This window comes from Neodiprion virginianus, chromosome 1 (assembly GCF_021901495.1).
Source record: "Neodiprion virginianus isolate iyNeoVirg1 chromosome 1, iyNeoVirg1.1, whole genome shotgun sequence".
Taxonomy (NCBI): domain Eukaryota; kingdom Metazoa; phylum Arthropoda; class Insecta; order Hymenoptera; family Diprionidae; genus Neodiprion; species Neodiprion virginianus.
Window position 1 is genome coordinate 10,562,866 of NC_060877.1, and position 23,006 is coordinate 10,585,871.

The 23,006-nt window shown below is 38.0% G+C and overlaps 2 protein-coding genes across 5 annotated transcripts in view; one reads left to right on the forward strand and one right to left on the reverse strand.

The window, feature by feature from the left end:
* Nucleotides 1–23,006, reverse strand: part of LOC124310082 (mannosyl-oligosaccharide alpha-1,2-mannosidase IA) — a 274,724-nt gene that overhangs the window by 237,056 nt on the left and 14,662 nt on the right. The window lies entirely within an intron of this gene.
* On the forward strand, nucleotides 18,424–22,164 carry LOC124310083 (esterase E4-like). 3 transcript variants are annotated; one of them, XM_046773671.1, is made up of 9 exons: nucleotides 18,432–18,734; nucleotides 18,957–19,211; nucleotides 19,538–19,682; nucleotides 19,794–20,139; nucleotides 20,340–20,435; nucleotides 20,517–20,702; nucleotides 21,131–21,291; nucleotides 21,364–21,689; nucleotides 21,774–22,164. In XM_046773671.1, exons 2-9 carry the CDS (start codon nucleotides 18,997–18,999, stop codon nucleotides 21,946–21,948), a joined length of 1,650 nt encoding a protein of 549 aa, XP_046629627.1. In that variant the 5' UTR covers nucleotides 18,432–18,734; nucleotides 18,957–18,996; the 3' UTR covers nucleotides 21,949–22,164. The 3 variants fall into 3 exon arrangements, with proteins under 3 accessions (XP_046629626.1, XP_046629627.1, XP_046629625.1); XM_046773670.1 differs by having other exon boundaries at nucleotides 18,424–18,554; nucleotides 20,340–20,702; XM_046773669.1 differs by having other exon boundaries at nucleotides 20,340–20,702.

A 23,006-nucleotide genomic window follows, 5' to 3' on the forward strand; every position in this document is an offset into this window, starting at 1 on the left:
TTTACCGAGATACGTGTGATTTACGAGCTGATAACGATTACTCGGCAAAGTGTCAATAATTTTCAATGAATCTTGGGAATAAAATAAAGATAGCGCAGAATCGAAAGAAATATTCTTCAGGCTATAAAAATTAAGGACCGGACACTCGATCTATTCAACCTGCCTTAAAATTTCATTCAACGAAATCACTCAGTGAACGTCGCAACAATGGATAAGTTACGAGATTCGAATCGTTGTTAATAATTAATCAATGACATCTTATCTGGGTACGTAATTTCGTTACAGTTTAATTTTCCGTTTCCTGCACTTTGATCCAAAGATTTTAAGACGGTAATACGTTTGTTTCAACTCTCGATTTGTATCGTGGAATGTAAAATTATTTATTTTACAACAGCTCAGATATTTGTGCAGGGATGAATTATCCGTAAACTAATTCAAGATGTGCGGTTAAATTTACAGCAGACCTCAGAATCACAGCCACCGGGTTAAACTGATCGTGCAGATCGTGCAAAAGTGCCACTCGTTTTGCTCACTTCTAAGCCAGCCACCCATTTTGCCGTTTGGCCTTTCTCCAAAAGTTCAAATCCGATAAACCGATGGCCCCGTACGTTTTAAACAATTTTATACTTGCAAAACAATTTGCCTGCTCGAAATTCATACTCTCGCATTCGGAACGACGAGACGCCCGTTTATAGGGCTGCGATCTTTATTCCACCCATAAATCACCCCGTATTATACATCTCACGGCTTCGCACTACGAACTTGCCTTCTTCGCTTTATTGTCTGCATACTTGTTACTTCTGATCACTCGTACAAGATCGAATATAAATTTCACCAGTTTACGTGTATCAATCGCACAATGATAATCACATTTTGACTGATCGGAAAAATTGAGACGAAACTAAAACGAATGCAAATCAATTACAGGATTTTTTCACAAAAATTTTCAGTTCAACAATGCCAGTTAATTTCCTTTCGTGAATTAACGTAAATGAAACAGATCCGTGATACGGCTTTTGGCAAAAGTTTGAAGAGCATGTATCGTAACGATGATATTTGATTTGGTTCGCATTTTTTCTCTACTTAATCATACCTGCGATTCGAATTAAATTTCAGCAATTTACCAAAAAAATGTGGGAAAAAAACACGAATTTCTCGATTGAAAATCGTTGATGAATTTTCAGCGAATTCCTGACAAGAATCTGAAATTTCTTTTTGCAAACAAGAGGATGGAATCGCGGAACTCAACTTTTTGCTGAGAGCACGGAATTAGCGGGCAGCGGAACTGCATATAATATTGCTCCCTTGGTCTTTTTCCTTTGCGACTACTCGCTACTTCTGCCAACTCGCCCTGCTACTTACGACACTAATGAACGCCCTTTAGAATTGTTGTACATACCAACGAGAATGCGTCGCGATGCTCGACACACCCCTGAGCACTCGAATAATGACGAGGACCAGGATAAGGATGACTGTGAGACGCGAGTCGCGGGTCTCTTAAAGTTGCAAGTCCAAATGACTAGAGCAACTTGCGCCGTTCTGTTGTGAGCGTCCATCTTCAATAGCACGCGTTTCTTCGTTGAAAAACAGTAAAAATGAACTGAGGATGAAATGGATCCGAGGAGATAAAAAATAAAAAAAAAGAATTGAAATCAGTCTCGGTAAATTCACAAGGATCGCAATATTTTTCTATTTTTTATTGCGATGCAAATCGTATTTTTAAATAATTTTACGCAGGAATGGATTCTCTTAAATTTGTATGAAAAATTTTTGTCGACGACATCGTTATTATTTTTAACACGGTATGGGTTGATTAATTATAACCTGTGACGATATTCCACGTCATGTTTTTGTGATGACTAGGGTAGTATTTGAGAAATTCATGTCAAAGAAATTTATAGAAACATTAATTTACGGACAATATTAAGTGTGGGCATTATTTTCAATTGAAATCTTTTTGTGGATAACGCGATAATCAAAATAATTTGAGAAAGGTTGAATTTTATGCTCAACCTTCTTGATTCTGAAATAAAAAAAAAAGCCGTCGCAAGATTTGGTGGAATAATTTGCAAATAAGTTTATAAGATATCGAAGCGTCGGCTATCTCGCGGTTTCAAAAACTAGAATAAAACTTATTCGTCCACGGTGCAAAAAGTGCCTACGTAAAACACAAGTCGTAAAACGTTTCACGGGTTCCTCCTTTCGATGCTACGCTTCGGCGTATATAGATATATTCATAATCATCGGCAGGTCCGAATTTCATATTTTTTAAATAAACTCGACGCCGGAAATTTCATCTCTTCGATAAAAAGGCAGAATTTTTGCAATCTTCTAAGACGATGCTTAGAAGTTAGAGGCAGCGACTTTGTACGCACACACGAATTCGCCTCAACCCTTTCATAGCCGGCAACCCTCGGGCGAAATTTTACCGATAATCAAGTTCAGGGTCGGTGGAAAAACGAAGGTATACAAATAAAATAAAATAAAAAAAATTAAACAGGGGCTTTGAGAGTTCGAATGTCACGTTTCGTGTTATTTAACCTATTTGTCGATATCATTACTTTATCACGCAATTCCACGATGGGAATTTTTCTCTTTGAACTTGGAAAAACAGGAAGATCATTAAAAACGGTCAAGATTTACCGCTCGTCTCAAAATCAAAAAATTTATCCCATCTCTTAGTTGTTAATGAAAAAAGAATTGAGCCTGAACGCAAAATCAATGTTGTGGTATTTTTACGATTCTACAAGAGGCTGATTTTGTAATTATTCAGAACCCCGTAGAAGCTTGAATGAAAAAAAAATCTTGAAGAATCTGATGTGTCGGTGAAATTAGTTTTGAGGTCTCGATATGCGATACAGCATTTTCCGTGTGTGATCCTTACACAGCTGCCATTGGGGAAACGGCGTAGCGGTGTGTGAAACGACTGAAAAATCAAATCACTCGCCGTATAACTCTTGGTTATTCCGAATTCAGTATTCAGGACTTGACTCTGGGGGTCGGAGAAAATCGACTGGGTCTCCGAGTGGTGGATGTATGGGTGGATGTGCGAGGAGGGGACGATGCAGGAGCGCGTGGTACGAGTTATAAAAGTGGAAAAACTACCGACGTTTTATTGCTGCCTTATAAAAGGAGAAATTGTTCGTCGATTGTCCCGGCGTAGCTTACGGCCTCTTCACCTACGTCATTTCAACGGTTTCACGGCTATTTCGTAGGTGTGATCAGTGGGCGGATTACAGGAAAGGCTGTGGAAACGCCCCTGCAAATTACCGATTTATAAATTGGAGAAACCGGTCTCTTCGCCAATGTACGATTTTTTTCTGAAATTCCGAATTTTCAAAGTTCCGAAATTTGAAGTAAAGAAATCAAACTTTGATAAAACATCAAAGTTTCGAATGGTCCGAAACCCCACGCTTGAAGTTCCAAAAGCGTAAAATTTCAAAACCCGAAAGGGCATAATTGTGACAAGTCAAAGTTCGAAGACTGAAGTAATTTAAAAAAATCTGTATCATGGAGAGTCCGAATGATTCATGATATTCAGTTCGGTGAAATTTCACCAGTTTGATCTTTCTTTGTTATGGTTAATGTGTGTAAAAAATTGTTATCTTTCCGGGCATGAGATTTATTATTCAGTAAAACCTCAAGAAGTACCAAATAATCACGATCTTTCGACTTTTTACGTCCTGTACACATGCGAAAGACTAAAAAACATTTGTCCTTCGTTTTATGGACAAAAAAAGTGGAAATTTTCAAAGACTATATCATGAAATTTTTTGAATATGATGAAAATGCGACACATAATTTTTTTAAATTCTTTAAATTGCTAAAATGCAAAAAAAAAAAAAAAAATTAACCTGTTTTTCGGCAGTTTCTGAGGATCTTATGCGTTAAAATTAATTTCATTTTCAGGAAAATCAACATTTCCTCAAACAAAACACACCTTGGGTCAATTTTTTTGATGACAGGAAGTGCGAAAATTCGGAAGGAATAGTTAAAAGTTAAAACCATGATAAAACTGATCAGCGTGCCTTTCATAAACGGTAATTAGCTCTAAAGCATTTTCACAAACCTAAGTACACACTGTACTACCACAGCATATCCAAAATCTATTCAGATAAAAACTCGACCTAATAATACGAGTAACTATAAATAGTAACTGTGAATGGTTTGCAGTTATTGCCAGTCGGATAAATTTCATATCAATTCTTTTCTCTCATTCTGTGAAAAAACAAATACAGCGAAACTTTCTTCCAGCACGGATAATTGTATAATAGAAACGTTTTCTTCTTCACGATAACTTCCGCATAACGAGCTTAAAGTTCCCCGAGTCAATTGAAAGTATATCCTGCGGAATCTGTCCTTCCGTTGAGAAGAAAAAAAAAAATGTTAAAAAAATAAAAGAGACTGAAAAAACTTTGGATCTTCAATGAAATTTCAACTCCACGCCCAAGTATAATGGGGTAAATGTAAAACTTGAAGCAACTATCACGATCACGGACGGTTACAGAGAACCGAGCTCAAATATAATCCACCTCGTGGCAAATTCTCTGGTGAAAGATAAGTACCTTATACGGTGGACGGTTAGACACGTGGCTAATTACCTGCGCATCGTACACCGTGTAGCATAACGAGATGAGGGCTTTATATACGAGATGCATTACGGGTCGAGATTGAAAATGGCACGGTGAAATAGCAGCTCACTTACCGAGAAACAGGCTCACCTCTGCTGCCTATACCGGGGGAAAGCGATATCTTAATAACGAGATTGGATATCGATTTACAATTTGGGGAAACTGCTTATCTACGAAGTCAACTAAGTATGTAGAGGTGGTCGGGTGGCTGCAGCATTCGCCTACAGCTCGCCGACGATCTTAGAGAGGAATTCGATTAATCCAAAGGCAGGTTGGCTCTTAAAGGTCCTCCGTGAACGCCCCAGGTTCACTTGTAGTTCCGATATTCCAACTGCGATCGCAGATCGCGAAAATGATCGTCTCTGCGCACGATCAAAACCCCCGGATCCGATCTCCCTGTTTCACGTTTCCTTGAATTCATCTCGGATCGTATATCTGATTTGGTATCGTTTTTATATGAAATAACAATCAAATAACAAACGATCATCGTTATACTCTGGATAAGTAAGAGGGGGTAGAGAAATAAGAGTCGGAAAAATATGATAATGAATTTCTGCAACACCGAACATTGAAGAAACGATTTCCAAACTTTCCTAGCAGCTGTCTGAATGATTTTGTTAGTACGTCTTGTCGGGTCGATTAATTCATTGACACACGGAAAAAAAAATTCTGTTCGGCGAGCTGTATTCTACAGCTCCAGTAACTATACGCACTCTACGGTCTATCTTGTAGTTACAGCAACTATATATTAGTCAGCTCTGATAGCTGCAAGTTGTTCAGCTCTCACAGCTGAATGGTTTTGCTCCAAGAGCTGTAAGTTGCGCTGTGCTCTGGTGCGTTGACATATTTCATAACCTTCAAATTTCATGAGTATGATTTAAATACAGTTGATGGATAATTGTTTAAATAGTCCATTCAAATATGTAAATGACACTGAATAAATAATGATAATAATGATGAAAAATAATACTAATAGCAATATAATTGTACTATTTAATAATAAGCGCTGTGAGCGGAGCCGAAAAATTCTGGTCTAGCTCTTCGAACGAAGCTGTTTAGCTGAGAGAGCTGAACAACGTACAGCTATGACAGCTGACTAACAGTCAGTTATACGAACCATGCAGTGCTCTTCCAATAACAGAACGTTTAGTTCGACGAACTGTTTACAAGTAACTATCTAATATTTAGTTCCACGAGCTGAATTTTTTTTTCCGTGCAGGCTTGAGAAGTAATTGAAACGTGTAGATACGTTACGAACGATTTTACTTGACCTTGAATTTACTCTGTGTGACTTTGATTCGTCTACCTCCACATTTTGACAAGAATACCCCGTTAATTTTTTCCAATTACACGTTTAGAATGTCATCGTTTTAATGCAGAGGATCGAACACGAGACCCATTGACGAGTAAGTTGTATTCTATGTTCAACAAAATTGATACATCGAGGTTTCCCAAGTTACTACGGCAAGTACGATAACCAAAAAATGATGCTTGCTGAAACTTTGTCAATTTCCTGGTGAAAATTCTTCTTAATTTCACAAAATCGGTCTCCGTGATACAGACTGGAGGTTAGGCTGAAAAATTATACGTCAAACTACGATTTGCGCATTTTTTAATTCAAGTTGAACGGATACGGGTAAATCTGAATCGTGACTGTGACTTTCGTTCCATCATCACGAAAGCTTCTCACGCATAGCCATTACCCTTGCAGGTGTATATTATTATTATTGTTATTATTACCATTATTATTATCACTAATTTTTATTAGCGTTGGTGTTATTATTCTCTTTTTAACTCGCTACCGTAAGATTTTCTCCGTTTCTTTGACCCGGCGACTGTATTTCTTTGGAATGGTCATTAGGCCGCGATGCGGAGGATGTGAACGCGAGCGTAGACAATTACCAGGTATTCTTATAACACGTTGTCGTAAGTGAGGTGACGAATAAGAAAACCGATTCACGGTTATTAGCTGTAAACGATTCGCAGAAATCGACGATTCTCTTTTCGTGACGAGAGAATGAGAGAGGCGGGAGAACTCGTCAAAGAAAGAACTCGTGGAATTTTGCATTAAAGAAACAGAATTTGCAGAGATTACTACATGCCGCAAACAGAGGCAAGAATCTGTAAGAAAAATTGAAATCATTAGGGATTTACAAAAAGATTTCAATTTTATTGACACGAACTTTCAGCTCCGTCGTTTGACTGTTGCGACCGGATCTTGAATCTCGAAGAACACCCAAGAAGATACCGAAAGTGATTTACAGAATCCGACGATCGCACTTTGTTGATGATATCGATAAATACGTATTTCAAGAGTAGAACGATATCAACTTTTTGTGTACCGAGTCCTTTCAAAAAGTGAGGTCAACTCGGTAGGAATTCTCATCCGTCTTCATTGAGTCGATTCTAAAAGCTGCGGGTCGAAACAAATTTTCATTCCTCGAAGGTACGACGAAAAAAAGAAGTTGTAAAAGCAAAGCGAGTATAAAAAGTGGTGAAAGAAGACAGTAATTCCCTTCCCCTCTTGCCCTCTCTTTTACACAGGCCAGCATCTGTATCGAGTGTGTGTACCAACGAAATGGAGACGAAAAGGAAAACGATCTCTGCCCAAACGACCCGCGTCGAGTCTCCAAAGTCGACAAAGATGCTAAATGGAGCCGCGAGATTCTCAATGACTAATGGTCCAACAAAAGAGCAGACGCTAATGTTACCAGCAACTACAAATCTCAACGACATTCTTGCGGCCTCGAATGCTGCTTCTGCGGACAATCGCTCCGTCTGCTTCTCTTTTCGGTGTATTTCACTTCGGAAGAAAAATTCCCAGTCAACGAGAAGAAACGACCCTCGAAGAAGAAGAAGATTTTCTCTCGCTCTGCGCAAAGATTGTAAGATCTGCGCGACGATCTTTTTTTTTTTTGTCGATAATAAGAAACAGTTCGCAAAAAATTTCAAATTGTTACACTATTAAATACACAACATATTTAATCAACTTCTGGACCGACGAGTTGTACGAAGCAAAATCGGTACATTAAGGATAAAATTCATGCGAAAATTAAACGTTGTTTGATTTTTAAATCGTTTAAATCGTTGTTTGATTTTTATTCTCACGAACCTCAAAGAAAATGTGCAGAGGACCAACTAGGATATTTTCGTCTGACACCGACTGTCAAACGAAGAGCCTGACAAACGAGGAAAGAGATTGAGCAGGCAAGAGAGAGAAAAAAGAGAGAGAGAGAGAGAGAGAGACGGGGATGAAATGCGTGGGAGAGGGGGAGGGGGAATGTATTGACCGGAGTGACCGAGGGCCGGGTCGAAACCTTTCGCGAATAGACTGCAAAGCAAAGGTTTAGTTCGCAGGGTACTGTGCATATATATATACATATATATATATATATACATATATATAGGGAAGAAAAGGCCGAGAGTCTGGGCATTCCGAGCATTCGGGGGCCGGTTGTTATTGGATTACCCGGAGGCACGTTCTTCTCTATACCATAATCCGGAGCCAGTAACTACCTTAGCTAACGTATAGGACGCGGCGAAAGGCGCGAAGAGATAGAGTAGATGGGCACGTCCTTAGGGCGGGCGGTCAAGGGACTGACTGACTGACTGCTCCGAGTGGCCACCGATATCCGCTTACTTCCTCTTCGTCTCCACTTCTTTCATACATGGGCCGGCTTTCGCTCTGATCCTATTACAGCTTTTGCCCGGCAGTGATTTCCGATACACACTTCCATAGATCCATTTACAAACACGCCGCAGTCGTTCATTGAAGAAGACCATTGTCGACTTCCTCGTTTTACAGGTTCTGCATTAGGGAGGCGTCAGACACACTGAATACGATGTTCGAGCGAAAGAATTTGGAAATGAAGAATTGGGCGGTGCGAATAAGGCTAATTAATAGAGTTGACTTAGGTCGGAACCTCGGAATAATATAAGAAAGAGCTCAGTTATTAACAACTTTATCTATTCTCGTCAAATGAATCGACTGTATCGTACATTCAATTTCAACAAACCGTAGCTCCGTAGCTAATTTTTATGGTACTTACATGACCTGCGAATTGCTTGAACTAAAATTCTCATTTTGCTCTTGAATGGAACCAAAAACCATATTTCCAGTAACATTGTTGCTCTTGAAACGACTTCAAAAAGTTTCAAAAAACTTGATATGCAGACTTGAATTAGCGTTAGTTGTCTTGAAAAAACTTTCAACAGGCATCGTACATATGATCCGATTTTTCAATATACCTCATGGTTTTGAAAAGCTGCACGTGACGTCAAAAAGCACGGCTTCAAATAGTTTCAAGCAACTCTGCTTTGCTCTATTTAAAAACTAGTCGAAAAACTCACTGATTACGAGATTGCCTGATTACAGTTCGAAACGTGATTCTTAAAAAATCTGACAGGTTTCAAAAATTAAAAACTAATTTGTGTATGTTTAAAAACCGTAAAAATATTTTGGGATGAATTTAAATTGAACGCAAATCTATCAGTTCTGTAATCTTAAAAGCTCGTTGCTCACTTTCAGTACAGCATCAGAAACGTTTAGGGGTGAAAAATGAAATGAATATTTTACAATGAATAATACGAATACCCTTGTACCGAAAATTACCTCTTAATCATAAATGCAGGCAAAAACAATTTGCTATCCTGCACATGTAATTTCCGCTTGCAAGGGATTTTCTTTCCCATATGTAGAATACATGAATGTTGCAGAACGAGCTGCTTTCAAAAGCAGCGCATAAAATTCAGCGTGTTTTTTACACCTCGACGAAAATAAAAGAAGAAAATTATCCAACTCAGTGTATCACGGTTTATTAACATAATACTTCTATATTTTCTTTTAAACTTCACGTCATTACCCCGAGTATTTTCATCCCACGATTTGCATCCGTTCTCAGACAGCGAGTCTAAAAATATACTTTGCAAAGTACCCTCAAGGCTTGTTTAGCATAGAAACGTAATGAAAAAACGTTTTTCATATGAATACAAACGTGACAGATTTTTATGTCAGAGTCTGATAAATGTAAAGCAAGGAAATAATTCTCTCTTCACGCCCTCGTCCACCTTCGTTAAAGCCTTCCAGTTTTCGTTTTGAAATTTGATTCGTGAGTATAATGATCAATATACATCAATATACACCTACACCTATGTATATATTAAACGCAAATCACCACACATCTAATATGATACAAAATGAAAACAAAAATTCATCTTACCTATCGTTAATCGATATACTGAGAAACATTATCGAGAAGGATTCCGGGATATTCGTGCTCATCTTCGTCCAGTAATTCTTACAAAAAGTGAAGCATGCATTAGTCGTATCACTCCGACCGACGAATGACGAGCGTTTTTTGGTGAGACTGGATCGCGTTGTGAATTTTCAGTAGAAGGGTTGTCATACAGGTAATAGCCAAGTTCTAGGGCTAACGACGACGGGTCTCTTATTGAGTGATAAACTTTAATTGGACCGGCTGACTTCCCGCAGGACTCCGGTTACACCCTCGTATCCCAGGAATCGTTTGTTGACTGGATAGAGTGAAGCAGTGGGTATAATGACAAGAATATCTGAGGTTATTGAGATTATACCGTCTCACGTGTCATTAACTCTTTATTACATCCTTAATTGATTTTCCGACTCCCTGTAAGACGGTATAAAATATTACCGAGGACCACCTAATCACGATTCCTCGAAAACGAGGCGGATTATAAATACCTTTGAAAGTTTACGGAAAGGTGTAATTCAGAGACGTCTTTCATCCCTCGTGCAATTTTTTTTTTTCAGTTTTCAACCTTGGTTCTAGGTATAATGACGCGAATTTCAATTGGTGAGAATATGATGTTGCGTTACATGAGTCGGGGTTGAAATTCCGGATTTGCAATCTTCCGAAAGCGCCAATTCCCAATTTTTTTATCGCGAAACTTGAAGCAAAGAAATTAAACTTTGACAAAACATCAAAATTTCAAACGGTTCGAAACCTGACGTTTAAAGTTCCGAAAGAGCATAACTCCGATAAGTCAAAGTTCCAAAAGTGCGAAAATGAGAAAACTCAAAACATCGGAAACATGGAAATTCCGAATGATTCATGATATTCAACCAAATGAAATTTCACCAATTTGATCTCTCTTTGTTTTAGATTTTCGATACTTTTACGTTCGGAATCCTTGTCATTCTAATTTTTTACACCCAATCGTTGAGCGAACAACGCTGTGTGAGTATATTCTAATTTTCGGAATTCGACTCTATCGAGATTTTATTTTTCGAAATTTTTCTCCATCGGAACTTTACTTTTCGGAACTTTGCTCAATCGTAACTTAAATTTTCGGCATTTTACATTTAACAAAAGTCTAAATTCTTTACTCTAAGTTTCACCACGAAATAATTCGGAATTAGGCGCTTTCGTAACTTTTTAAATTCGCAACTTCAACCCTCCCTCGATTCAAAATCATTCTTCAAGTCGAGACGAAGTCTGCAATTCTGAATAATAACTGCCGTTTCACAGAATAGTAAGAGAATAATAACATTTCAGATCCCAGCACTTTCCCGTTTTATTGAAACATGAAAATACCTGAAATTTGTGCGAAGCACCGGGGAAAACGGAACGATGAGAGATACGAAAACGCTCAACGATGCAACAACGGTGCAGCTGGGGTACCTACAATATAATTTCCCTCACATTTTATCCGGATCGTGAGCAGCATACAAATCGAAGCGGCGCGTTCCTGATATATTTTGAATGAAGGTGAAAACAAGAAAGGAAGCAGTTGTAACGAAGCGCACTTTTCTCCTTTCCGCTATGGAAAACGCTGCTGCAGCTTTAAGTGAAGCACTTAAACGCAGCTCTCTTGAACGGGAATATTTACCCCGTGGAATTGCATCATGTCCTCGAAATTGCATGCAATATAAATTCGCGCACATACGGTAGTTGATGTAAAAAAAAAGGTAGCTTCTTAAGAGGTGGAAGGCATTCCGTCTCGTTTCCCAAAAATCTCAACTATCGTCCCCGTGAAATTGTCTTTTTTATTAAAATAAAATAAAAGCACCAGGATATTTATTGGTGCATAAAATATACTGATTGAATGCATAGATTTTTCATCAAAGAAGGTATTTTTTGTGGGTATTGACCGCGTTTAATGTACTTTGCGAAATGTTTTTGAACCGGAGGTGCCTTTTGGGGGGATAACTCGAGTCAAATGCGTTTGTGACAAGCGTATATCGCCTACAGTTTTGTCGAATTTTTTTTTTTTTTTTTACAGAGAAAAGTAATTAAAAAAAAAAGAAAGAAAATTCACATGAAACAACTCGACTTGAATTACTCAAAGTTTGAATTTTTTATTTTCGCATTCAACTTATTTATCTATCCGACTGTTATATTCCAATCGAACGAGTTTCTAAACATACCCTCTCTGACATGAAATTTTATAAACTTTGTTAACTTTGCACGTAGAACCGCACGCCGTCAACTCTGCCGAATTACATATAACGATGTTGGAGTTGGTCAAGCGAACGTGACGAAGTATTTGAATAAAAAGTTGCTACGTCGCAATTTTAAAATGACTTTGAAGAAGCCGAGTTTTCCAAACATCGGTAAATAAAGTTCTTCGTTATAAAAATGACCGCAGTTAAAGGATCAGAGAATTCCAATCTTGCGAAATAACGATTCATCCGAAGCATGCATCGCTGAAAAAACGTTACTGCAACTCAGACTTTGTCAAAGACACGTCGAAGATAATCCCCGAAGAAGTTCGACAAACGAGGTTGAAGCTAGTAACATTATCGTAACGAAACATTGGGGGGAAAAAATCACCATTTTCTTAACTTTGGACTCATTTACAACGGTTTAACAAAGTTCGGACAATTCCAAAATCCCCAAAACAACGCATTTTTCCCAGCAAGGAATCGTCGTGACAACGTGACTAACTTCAACACGAGAATGAGAACGCTCGAATCTCTCGTAGCTGGGAGCGTGGCGTCTCCTGTAATCCGGCTACTCGGAGGCTGGCTACCGAGGAGGATCCCCCAGGTCGGGGTCAACCGTAGACGAGGGTCTTCGTTGACCGGACGTCCGCACCAAGCTCGCCATCGACATGGTCACCCCGGAGGAATCCGGGGTCCGTCCAGGTCAGCTAAGGAGAGGCGAATCGGGCCAGAGGGGAAACCCAGCAGCCAAAAGTCTCCGTGGTGAGCGGTGGTGGGTTCGCGCCCGCGAGTTGGACCTCGTCGACGGTCCGATCGGAGAGAATCGACCGGTGGCTTTTTTTTAAACTTTATTCAATTATTTATTTATTTATTTATTCACTTTGCAGGTCATTTTTGATCACAGTTTACGAAGAAAATACGGCTAGTGTCTTTGCGCCGAAGAAAAAACCCCAATTTTTGAACGTGTGCAGTGATATCAGGGTGGGCCTTATTTGGGACCATTCTAAAATTGGTTTTAAATAAATAAGTAAATAGAAAGCTTATCCAAAGCACAGGTCTGTATTTCAACTCTAAACCTTCTCGCAAGCTCTGTGGAGTACGCTGAGAAGAATTTCATTTGTGCTCCCAATGGTTTAGCGGTTTCAAATTGATGGCAAAAAAATTCATCGAAAATTTGTTCTCTCTGTGTATCAAATCCGAGAGTTTGCTTCGTGATCGAAGTATCTTATGGAAGTGACATGGAAAAATTTTGTTTTCTCAGTGAAATTTTATAAATCGTTTGAAGAATGTACTGAATTGTAAGAAAAAAAAAAAGAATTCTGTAATAAATTGTATTTTCATGTCTTTGCAAACTCCCAACGGTGTCATGAAATAGCGAAATAACGCAAGTTTAAATAATAGAATGCATCGCTACATTAACGTTACGAACTTCAACCTTGCATATTTTTCTCCAGTTTTCACCCCACTTTCTGATGTTTCAATTTCTTCTTTCACACGCATGAGCGTGTTTGAATTACAGAATTGTTGAAGCGGTGGTTTTCTCCCGGCTTCTTTTTATTTTCTTATTTTATTTTTCCTCCTTCACCGACATATTTTCCACTCGATACTCGACTGAAACGTTTCCACGAAGCCTCTGTGAGACGGTGAAAGCGTGGCTGGTTTGTATAAACGACGACAGGTAACGACGTTCGCGAGAGTGACAATGACGGAGGATATTTTAGATCGACGGACGAAAGAAAATTCCACAATTTTCCCACTTCGATCATACACGTACACGAGTTATATAAGTGCGCGTAACATTTTGCACGTGGAATTGAGGATGAACCTGTATGAGGACAAAGACGTGTAGATACCGAAAAATATCGACAATGATGGAATCGGACGGTCACACGGAGATATTCGCATGGTTGAAACTAAGCTTCGATACAACTTTGTGCTTCACGTAAAACGTCGGCCTGTATAAACCATCGGAAAAAATGAATCCATATTATTTTCAGCCGGATAGACAGAAAGAAAAGACTACAGTGTTCAAAAGTTAGTTTTGTAAATAGTTAACGTTTTTTTTTTCGTTTTAATATTCATTCATTTCACATCTCGTTTAGTTCAATTTCTTTGTCATCTTTATTACTGCGTAATGAAAAGATTTTTGTTAGCAATTTTAGTTTTATATACCGTCAACGAATTTTTGACAAGTTTCACTCAAATGTGTTCCTAACATATTATATATACTAATTGAATCGGATGCGTGGTCCGAATGATTATCAATTCTCAACTAAAATCCATCATATGGCATTATTTTATCGGTAGTTAGATTGTAATATTCATTAAATCTATTGCAGTTTAAAGAGAAAGAAAAAAGAAAATCACACCTGAATATTTTCACGGTATGAATATTTGTTTATATTCAGTATCAACGAGTATTTGAGCGTGATCAAACAAATGAAAAAAAAAAGAAATGATCAGTCAAAGAGTTGTTAGTTTACCAAACACAATTTTCAGGAAATTTTCCCAGTTCTAGTGATTTACTAAAACCTAAATCGATCAGCTTATTAACTTTATATTGGGTTCAGATTCGATTCGAATTGAAGAAAAATATAATGTTGAAAAACGTCAATTTAAGCCAACTTATTTTCTCGACGAAAAAAAGTAAACTTGTTGCCTAAAAAAATTATTTCTAATTCCAATGATAGAAAACTGATACTCTCAGTTTTTCCTATGACCAAATCAAAAATCCCATGACTATTATAGGTTTTCCATGACCTCTTTTAAATACTGATTTTACACATAGCACAAGTATTTATATCGCGTAAAAAGTAGCTTTTCTGTGAGAATACATTTCTCACAGAGTGTTTCATAATACACATACATGAAAACGGCGTTCGTGCAGTGTGCAAATGCGGAGAAACTCATACCGACGAAGCAGAAATATTGAATAGGTTCAACTATATGGCGTAGATTTTCTCTTTCCGCGTGATACTCGTAAAATGAGTGGGAAAAGAAAGGGCGACAAAAAGAAAAAAAAAAAAAAAAAAATGGAATGGAAGTACAGCTTTGAAGAAAACCTTTTGAAGGGATTCTCATAACGGTCCATGCAAACTCGAGGCGCCTATAACATTACGCATCATTCCTTCAATGGCTTTACACTAAACACGCAATGAAAATAAAAAAAAAAATCATCGTCCTAGGAATGAATTGATTTTTGTCATTGGCGTTATTTTAATATTATTTATGACTAATTCATCGTTTCGAATGTTAATTTTTACTGAAATGTTACGACTTTAAAAGGCAAACTCGAATGTGATTAACAAATCATGACAAAATAAGTGCTTTGAATCATTTGGAATATTATTGACTGACTGGCGTGTAGTGACACTTAAAAATGAACAAAATGTGACCGTTGCCAGAATATTGAAACTACTTCACGTATACATTAAGTCTATGAAGTATAGATATAAATCTAGCAAGATAACACATACGTATAACATCATCGAGGGGAAGAAAGTGAAACAGTAAATTATACAGATCAAGAATGAAGTCCGTCTTTTGATAAATTCGTAAAGATATAATTTTTTTTTGATTAAGGAGATGTTTTGTTTGAAATCAAACTCGCGTGGATCGAATTTTATTGTACATTTCGAGTCTTTGTTTCGTCATTTCTTTCATTTCAACCATTTTTCGTTCAATTTCAGCACCCGATAAGCGCTTAATCGATGAAAATTGATAAATTACCAGTAGCTTTTATTCTTCCAGCAGCTGGACAAGCGTCTTAAGATCGTCGTATATATATGTGAATGTAAATCAGAGCGAATTCGACTAGATAAATTTACAGATATTTCCGAATCGCCCTGCATTCTTTCAATCCCTTTTTTTTCCCCCGCAAATTTATCATTTTACGCACCGGAATATGTATGTACAAGCTACAGTATAGGTAGACGGAGCGCAAATTTTATCGCTGGCAGGAAATAAAGGGTGGGGTGGGGGGCGGTTTGAAAATAAAAAGTCGATATCGAAAGAACAAAACGGGTGAAAACGATGAAAAAGAAGAAATGTACGCTTTTCGCACGACTTGATTCCGGAAGTGACAGAATGTTAAATAGATTTGCCAGCGACGCGCTGAACGGACGAACGAAAAAGAGAGAAAAGGAAATAATACTACTGGCTATGGAGAAAAATCATTTAAATTTTGAATAATCGGTTTTGTTTTTCAATTGTTTTTATTACACGCCCTGCAGGAGCAGAGCGATGCTGGATGGCGGCGCCAGGACGTGACCGGAAATATGGCGAACCGCAGGAAGGAACTATGCAGGGTAAAAAAGTAAAAACGAAAAAATAAAGCGAACGGTATAAAATTACAATAGCGGCAGAACGGCATGCTGCACCTCACTCCACACACAATGCACGCAGCCTCTGAACACTGAAAACTAAAAACTAAAAACTTGGGTCATAATTGGCGGAAGTGGTCGCACCGTTGCGGGCTCTCATAATTTCACAGACTTGACTCGTCTTCTCATTTCATACACCAACTTTATACGAGTTGGAAGAAGTAAAATCGGAAGGGCGCCCCTACCAGTGTAAAAAAATCGTATAAAAATGACAACACATTCACTGTAGAATGTCTTGTGAAATTGACGAACTAAATTATAGGACTCGGGGTTCGCTCGCTTTTTCAAATCTGAAATTCCCTGAGTTTTACGGATCCCAGTAAGCTTTCAAGGAATGTGCCGCTGATTATTGACAATTTTTTTATACATTAGTATCAATACCTTCAATATTATATGTAACTGACTTACTGTCTGGCTATTAATTTACAAACAACAGCCTGCGATTTTCCGTAAGAAAAAAACAAAACAAGTTTTGGTATTAAATAATATACATAGAATGTATGACGTGATTTGACGAAACAAAATTTTAAGTGAAATTTCACTTGAAATTTTGTTGTACTTGAAATTGATAGTACATACTTTATATAAAAACAAGTTTGTTACTTAGAAAGACTAAAAATTTCAGTCTTGTTTTCGAAATTCCCTGACATTTCGCGGTTTTCCAGATTTTCCCTGTTTTCCCTAAATCGATAATTAATTGAACTTTAATTTACGTGCACTGACGTGGAATTTAATATAGATTTCAACAGTGTATCTGACGCATTATTTTTATTGTCATTATCGTTCAGTTCCCTTTCATACATTTCCCGATACAACCATTTTTTTGCCTGGTTTCCCAATGTCCAAATTTTCCACTATTTTCAATGTTTCACGTTTCAATGAAGAACAACATGTTTTGACGAACAAGACGCATCGTTTCCAGTTCTAACGATACATTGGTCGTTGGTTTTCCCCAGAGAACCGGTTTACGCTATTTTATTTTACCAACTGGTTATTCCAGAATTCAATGATCACATTATAAATGTGACTACAGATGTTTTCAAATATTCATTACCCTGATGATCGTGGCGGATAAACGAACTTCTGTATAATAGGAGTCTTGTATTCATATACATGCCATAGCATTCTCTTTGTTTCTACATTCTACCGGGTGTCCCATTTTAATCTTACACCTGACTCATCTCGGAAAATACGACTCCGATCGATTATTGAGTATAATAAAACTTTTAGGGTTCGAAGGGGGACGTTTCGAAAAAAAATTTAATTTGATTTAAAATAAAAAATGACGGCGTTAAGATGGCCAAAATGTTTTTTCTAAATTGAAAATACAGAGCACATTTATTTAATTTTATAGTAAAAGTTAAACACAGGTTATCTATGAATCAAAATTCCTCAAGTGTACCAGCCCCAAAAATAAAAGTTATCCGATCGGGCTGGAAATTGGGCTAATTGTTGTCTTATCGCATGGTATTATTCACACCGAAAATTAATTAATTTGTCCCAAATATATATGTATATATATATAATTAAATTATAAACCCTTCAGTACTCTCTCGCATATAGCATTAATTGGATGCAAAGAACCCGAGTTACTTGGCAGACAAATTCTGAGTATTCAAACTTGACGAGATATCGCCCTGATGGACTGCTACTTACCCAAACTCATTCCGCGCTCTCTCATAGTCGGTATATTAATTCATTACCATCTTTCAACAACGATGCACAAACAAACAAATGCAGAGTATTTTGACCCGGCAATTAGAAAATCTACCTTTTGAGGCTCCATCAGTTGCCCAATTCTTGCTCAGAGGAATAAATATTATTGGAATGCAAATACCTATATCTTCAAGCCAGGATGTAATGCAAATTTACGTTAAATAATAATTTACATACCATATTTTATATGCGCGAATCTGATATTGACATGTGTATTTTGAAAAATGCTAAATAGACATCCCGGTGAGTCGGAACCATCTTTGCAGTATCTGTCCGATTTTCAGACTACACGGAACAAAGCCCCGAAGCATCGGTGGCTTACCGTAATAGATTAACCAAAGCTTCCAAATTTTATCGCAAATATAATAATTCATCTGAAAAATCTGACAAGTTAAAATAATTGTGAGTATCCAATTTTCTTGTTTGTAATCCATGGTTGAATCCTTCCACGTGGTACTTTCGGAAACGAATCGGTTCAAAGCTTACAAATCATAGATAAAGCTCAAGCTAATAGAGTTGAGTGAAACCGAATAATATCAAACCGTTGCTTAAATTTCAAACACAATAAATCAAAAATAAAATGTGAGTACTTTGGCAAATACCATTTTTGGCGATAGCCATTTGGAAGAAGAAGAAAATGCGTGTGTTTCGATTTCTTTGCACACAACGTTACTCCTTTTGAAATCAATACCGACAATTATTGCGCTCGAAGCCTAACATTGATGAAATATCTGAATTTGATGCGTGAATCCGACGGCATCTGGTTCATGACGTGAATTGACAAGCTATTTTTCTCTGCATTAGATTCGAGTATACCGGCGTTTGAGTAGAACGCGAGAGGACGATGTTGTCGTGCTGCCTGAAAGAAGACCTTGTCCTGCTGCTATTCGTGACAATTTTCTTTTCTTTAAGCTGTGCTTCAGCGGTGAAAAATAATCAACCTGAAGTGACAATTTGTCAAGGAATCCTGCGAGGAAAAATACTGACGACGTACAGTAATCGAAGTGTGTCAGCTTTCCTGGGAATTCCTTACGCGCAACCACCGATTGGAAAACTCCGGTTTGTAGAATATGTGAAGTTTAATAATAAATACAGGGCGTTGTAGAAAGGTGGATACACCTGGATAGCACGAAAACGAAGTAACTTAGAGATAAACTGATAATAGATTCCCAAGCTTAACATTGTGTTTAATTTATGTTGCGTGTTGTCCAAATTAATTACCTTCAACGTGACTGGATTAAAGTAGCAAATCTACTAAACTATCTCCATAGCCATTTTTAGTATATCCACCGGCGGCGTCCTATCTGGAATTAGTGAATTCTTTCTCTACTCCACCATTTTCGCAATAGTACTTGTAACATTGATTGGTCCATTTTACATCGTAGATTCGCAAATCCAGTGGCAGCTGATGGTTGGAAAGGAACTCGAAACGCTACTGTAGATTCGAATGAATGCCCTCAGATCTCATTGTTGAGCAAGAAAATAAACGGGGACGAGGATTGCTTGTATCTGAATGTATACACGCCACAGGTAATTATGGATTTGCAATAATGTTGCTCACTGCTTCGGACGATGAAAATATCATTCAAATCAACTCTATAAATGAGGTGAGTCAGTTTAATGGGGTGATTGTGCTTTCAGCTTCCCAAAAATTCAATCTCGCGACTACTTCCGGTGATGGTGTTCTTTCACGGTGGAGAATTCATCATTGGAAGCGATACTTCATCGGTTTATGGCCCAGAATTCCTCCTCGACAAAGATGTGATTCTCGTAACCTTGAACTATCGTCTAGGACCATTAGGATATTTGAGCACCGGCGACAAGGTAGCTTCCGGAAATTGGGGCTTGAAGGACCAGATCCTAGCCCTGAAATGGGTTCAAAGTAATGTCAAGTACTTCGGAGGCGATCCTGATCAGGTCACGCTGTTCGGGCAAAGTGCAGGCGCGGGTTCGGTTCATCTTCTGACAATGATGGATATCACGATTGGTAAATAACAAGTTGAATCGAAACTCAAATACAAAAGGTGCTGCCGGTGAGGTTTCGTTTCCTTGCGACGAGTCTTTAGTCAAATTATAACGAGTCAAGGTCCATATCCTTCGCGATAAAGTCTGACTCATACATTTTCAAACGTAATACATTTACGCTCCTCATAAGGATATCGAACCACCCATTTTCTACTTCTGCAGGGCTCTTTCACAGATACATAACGGAAAGTGGATCCGCACTTGCGGCATGGGCTTATAGACCAAGCGGTCCATATGCTAGCCAAGCATTTGACCTTGGTAAATATGTTGGCTGTTTCAATACATCAACGGATCCCCTGATTGAATGCTTGCGGACAGTCGATGTTTCGAATATTTTAGGTTTTTACCCGAAATTCTATGATTGGCGATCATTTCCGATAGTCGTGTGGGGCCCCACTGATGAACCAAATATCGATGGTGCCATTCTCACTGACAGTCCCCAAAATTTGATTCGCAATGGTCGGGTTCGAGATTTGCCTTGGGTTTCAGGTGTTTGTCGAGATGACGGATTAGCTATGTCTATACGTAAGTACAACTAGCTACCAAGTAATCGTTTTGAATTCTTAACTGTTTTCGAAAATTTGAATACCTCAATTCGTAACGCATAAATTATTGGTACTTGATTGACTTTATCCAAGTGAGTTGATTTAATTCAAAAAAATCTTTATGTGAGTATTCATGAATTACACATTACGTACTTTTTAAATCATGTGTCGATTTTCAAGTCTCATGCAACTTCCATCCGAGAACTCGACGTGATTTCTCGTAACACGTATAGAAAAGCTTGGGTGTTTTTTTTTTTTTTTTTTAATGTTTTTCATTTGGCAATAACTCGAAAAATTGCAGCAACTGTCGTGGCATGCTTTTGCAACTTTTATATCCAATTAGGAGTGATCGTAGGGTCTGCTTCGTTTTTCAACCTACTATCAAACTTCTTTTTACATTGTTTTCAGCTTTTTATGAAAATGAGACACTGGTCGATTACTTTCTGGCAAACTTCGACAGCATCTTACCTATTTTTTTAAACTGGAAGTATTTACCGGGTTCGGGAACCGCTTGGGTTGAAGACATCAAGTCGTACTACTTCAAAAATTTTGAAGCCGACAAAAACGTGGTGGGTAGTATGGATATTTCAATTGCAACAAAGTTTTGAATGGCAACAAATTATAATTCTGTTATGTGGCAGATACTGGCAAACCTAACAGTCCTTGTGAGTGACGTTTATTTCAACTACCCGGCTTACGACGCACTCCGACAGCAGTTTGCAACGGCTGTGAATCCACAATATTTTTACACATTCGATTACCGTGGTGCATTAAGCTTTTCGTACGCGTATGGCGGTACTAAGTCTTATTGCGGCGTGCCACATGGTGAGGAACTACTATACCTATTCCCGAATCCCCAAAATTTCCAAAAGGAAAGATTTTGGGGTCACAACGAAACTCGAAGCAAGAAAGATTATGAAATGGTGAACGTTATGGTGGAATTGTGGACGTCTTTCGCTACCCATGGGTGAGCTGATTTGGGTATTAAACATGAGAGTGGACTTTTTACTAGCATTCATTTTAAAACTTCAAGTCAATAACATGTTTCCAGAACACCCACGAGTCCGGCTTTTGGTAACAACACGAAATGGGAACCATTTTCAATCACGAATGCCAAGAATCTTCACATCGGAAATAAATCCAATCTCGGACTCACCGTTGAATATCCCTATTTCAAAGAACGTCTACAGTTTTGGGATGAGCTGAAAGCTAAGGTGCCGTTATAATCAGTGCGCTGCATTTCTTCGGTCGCGCACTTGATCATAAAAATTCTGGAATGCACATCCAGTACTTTACTTCACATTGGCAATTTTTTTGCATTTTATTGTAATCCTTATGGGATGTTGATCACTTCAGTGCAATTCAGGCTAAGGGTACATATTATTATCATCTTTGTTGAATAAAAAACGTGACGATTGAAATAACGAATGAATAATAAATTGTTGTGCAACATTGTTTGGTCCTCATGCAAAAGAACAAGTTCATTTATCCCTCGGTTCCCATCACCTCGACACTTTTGCCATGCGTCATAATAAATTGTCATCAACATACAGGTATAAAGAAAGATGTCCCGAATGACTTATCAACGCCTAACCCAAACATGAAGCTAAAGCTAGGCCCGCCTCAGCAGCTAAGCGTGTTAAACTAAAAATGGCACAAATAGGTACAAACGGTGTACAAACGAGTGCAGTCGACAAAAAAATTTTATTTCAATGTCGGAGGCGAGATTCACGTAAGTAATTAACAGCACGGCATATCCTGCACTGCAGCATGATAAGTTTTGTAAGAAAATAATAATATATAATCTATATTTTTACCTATCGCAGTTTTCGGAGACGTCAATCAACAACGACCTAATGCATTTTCACGTGAATGTCATCATTTTATAACTTCGTGTGATAAGAATTTTGTGTAGTACAACAAACTGGTAAAATATGAAGAAAATTGGAAGAGTGGCCGAGTTGGCAGAGAACGCCCCATACATGCCTATGTAATGATTTTGCTGAGCGTAGGCGGTATAGTGGAAAGTGGTTACAGCTACTGTTTATGGATGTGGCTAATTTCCTCGCCTCGTGAATACGAAACGTATAAATATGCGTGTGAATAAGTGCGTGTTCACGCCAGTTGGAACCATTAGTAACGCAACAAATAACGATCAGCATTGCGGAATAAAAAAACATTTATTCACTGTACGGAGAAGAGCTTCGAATTCACAAGAACTGAATTCCTTAACACACGCCGAATTTCCAAATCATAACCATGTACAAAGTTCATTCGAATATTC

What these genes read in the sequence shown, in the direction of transcription:
- LOC124310083 (XM_046773670.1), top strand. Translation starts at nt 18,997, where the DNA reads ATGTTGTCGTGCTGCCTGAAAGAAGACCTTGTCCTGCTGCTATTCGTG. An exon ending in TGAATGTATACACGCCACAG is followed by an intron (nt 19,683 to 19,793) that starts GTAATTATGGAT and finishes TTGTGCTTTCAG; the next exon opens with CTTCCCAAAAATTCAATCTC. An exon ending in CGGATTAGCTATGTCTATAC is followed by an intron (nt 20,703 to 21,130) that starts GTAAGTACAACT and finishes CATTGTTTTCAG; the next exon opens with CTTTTTATGAAAATGAGACA.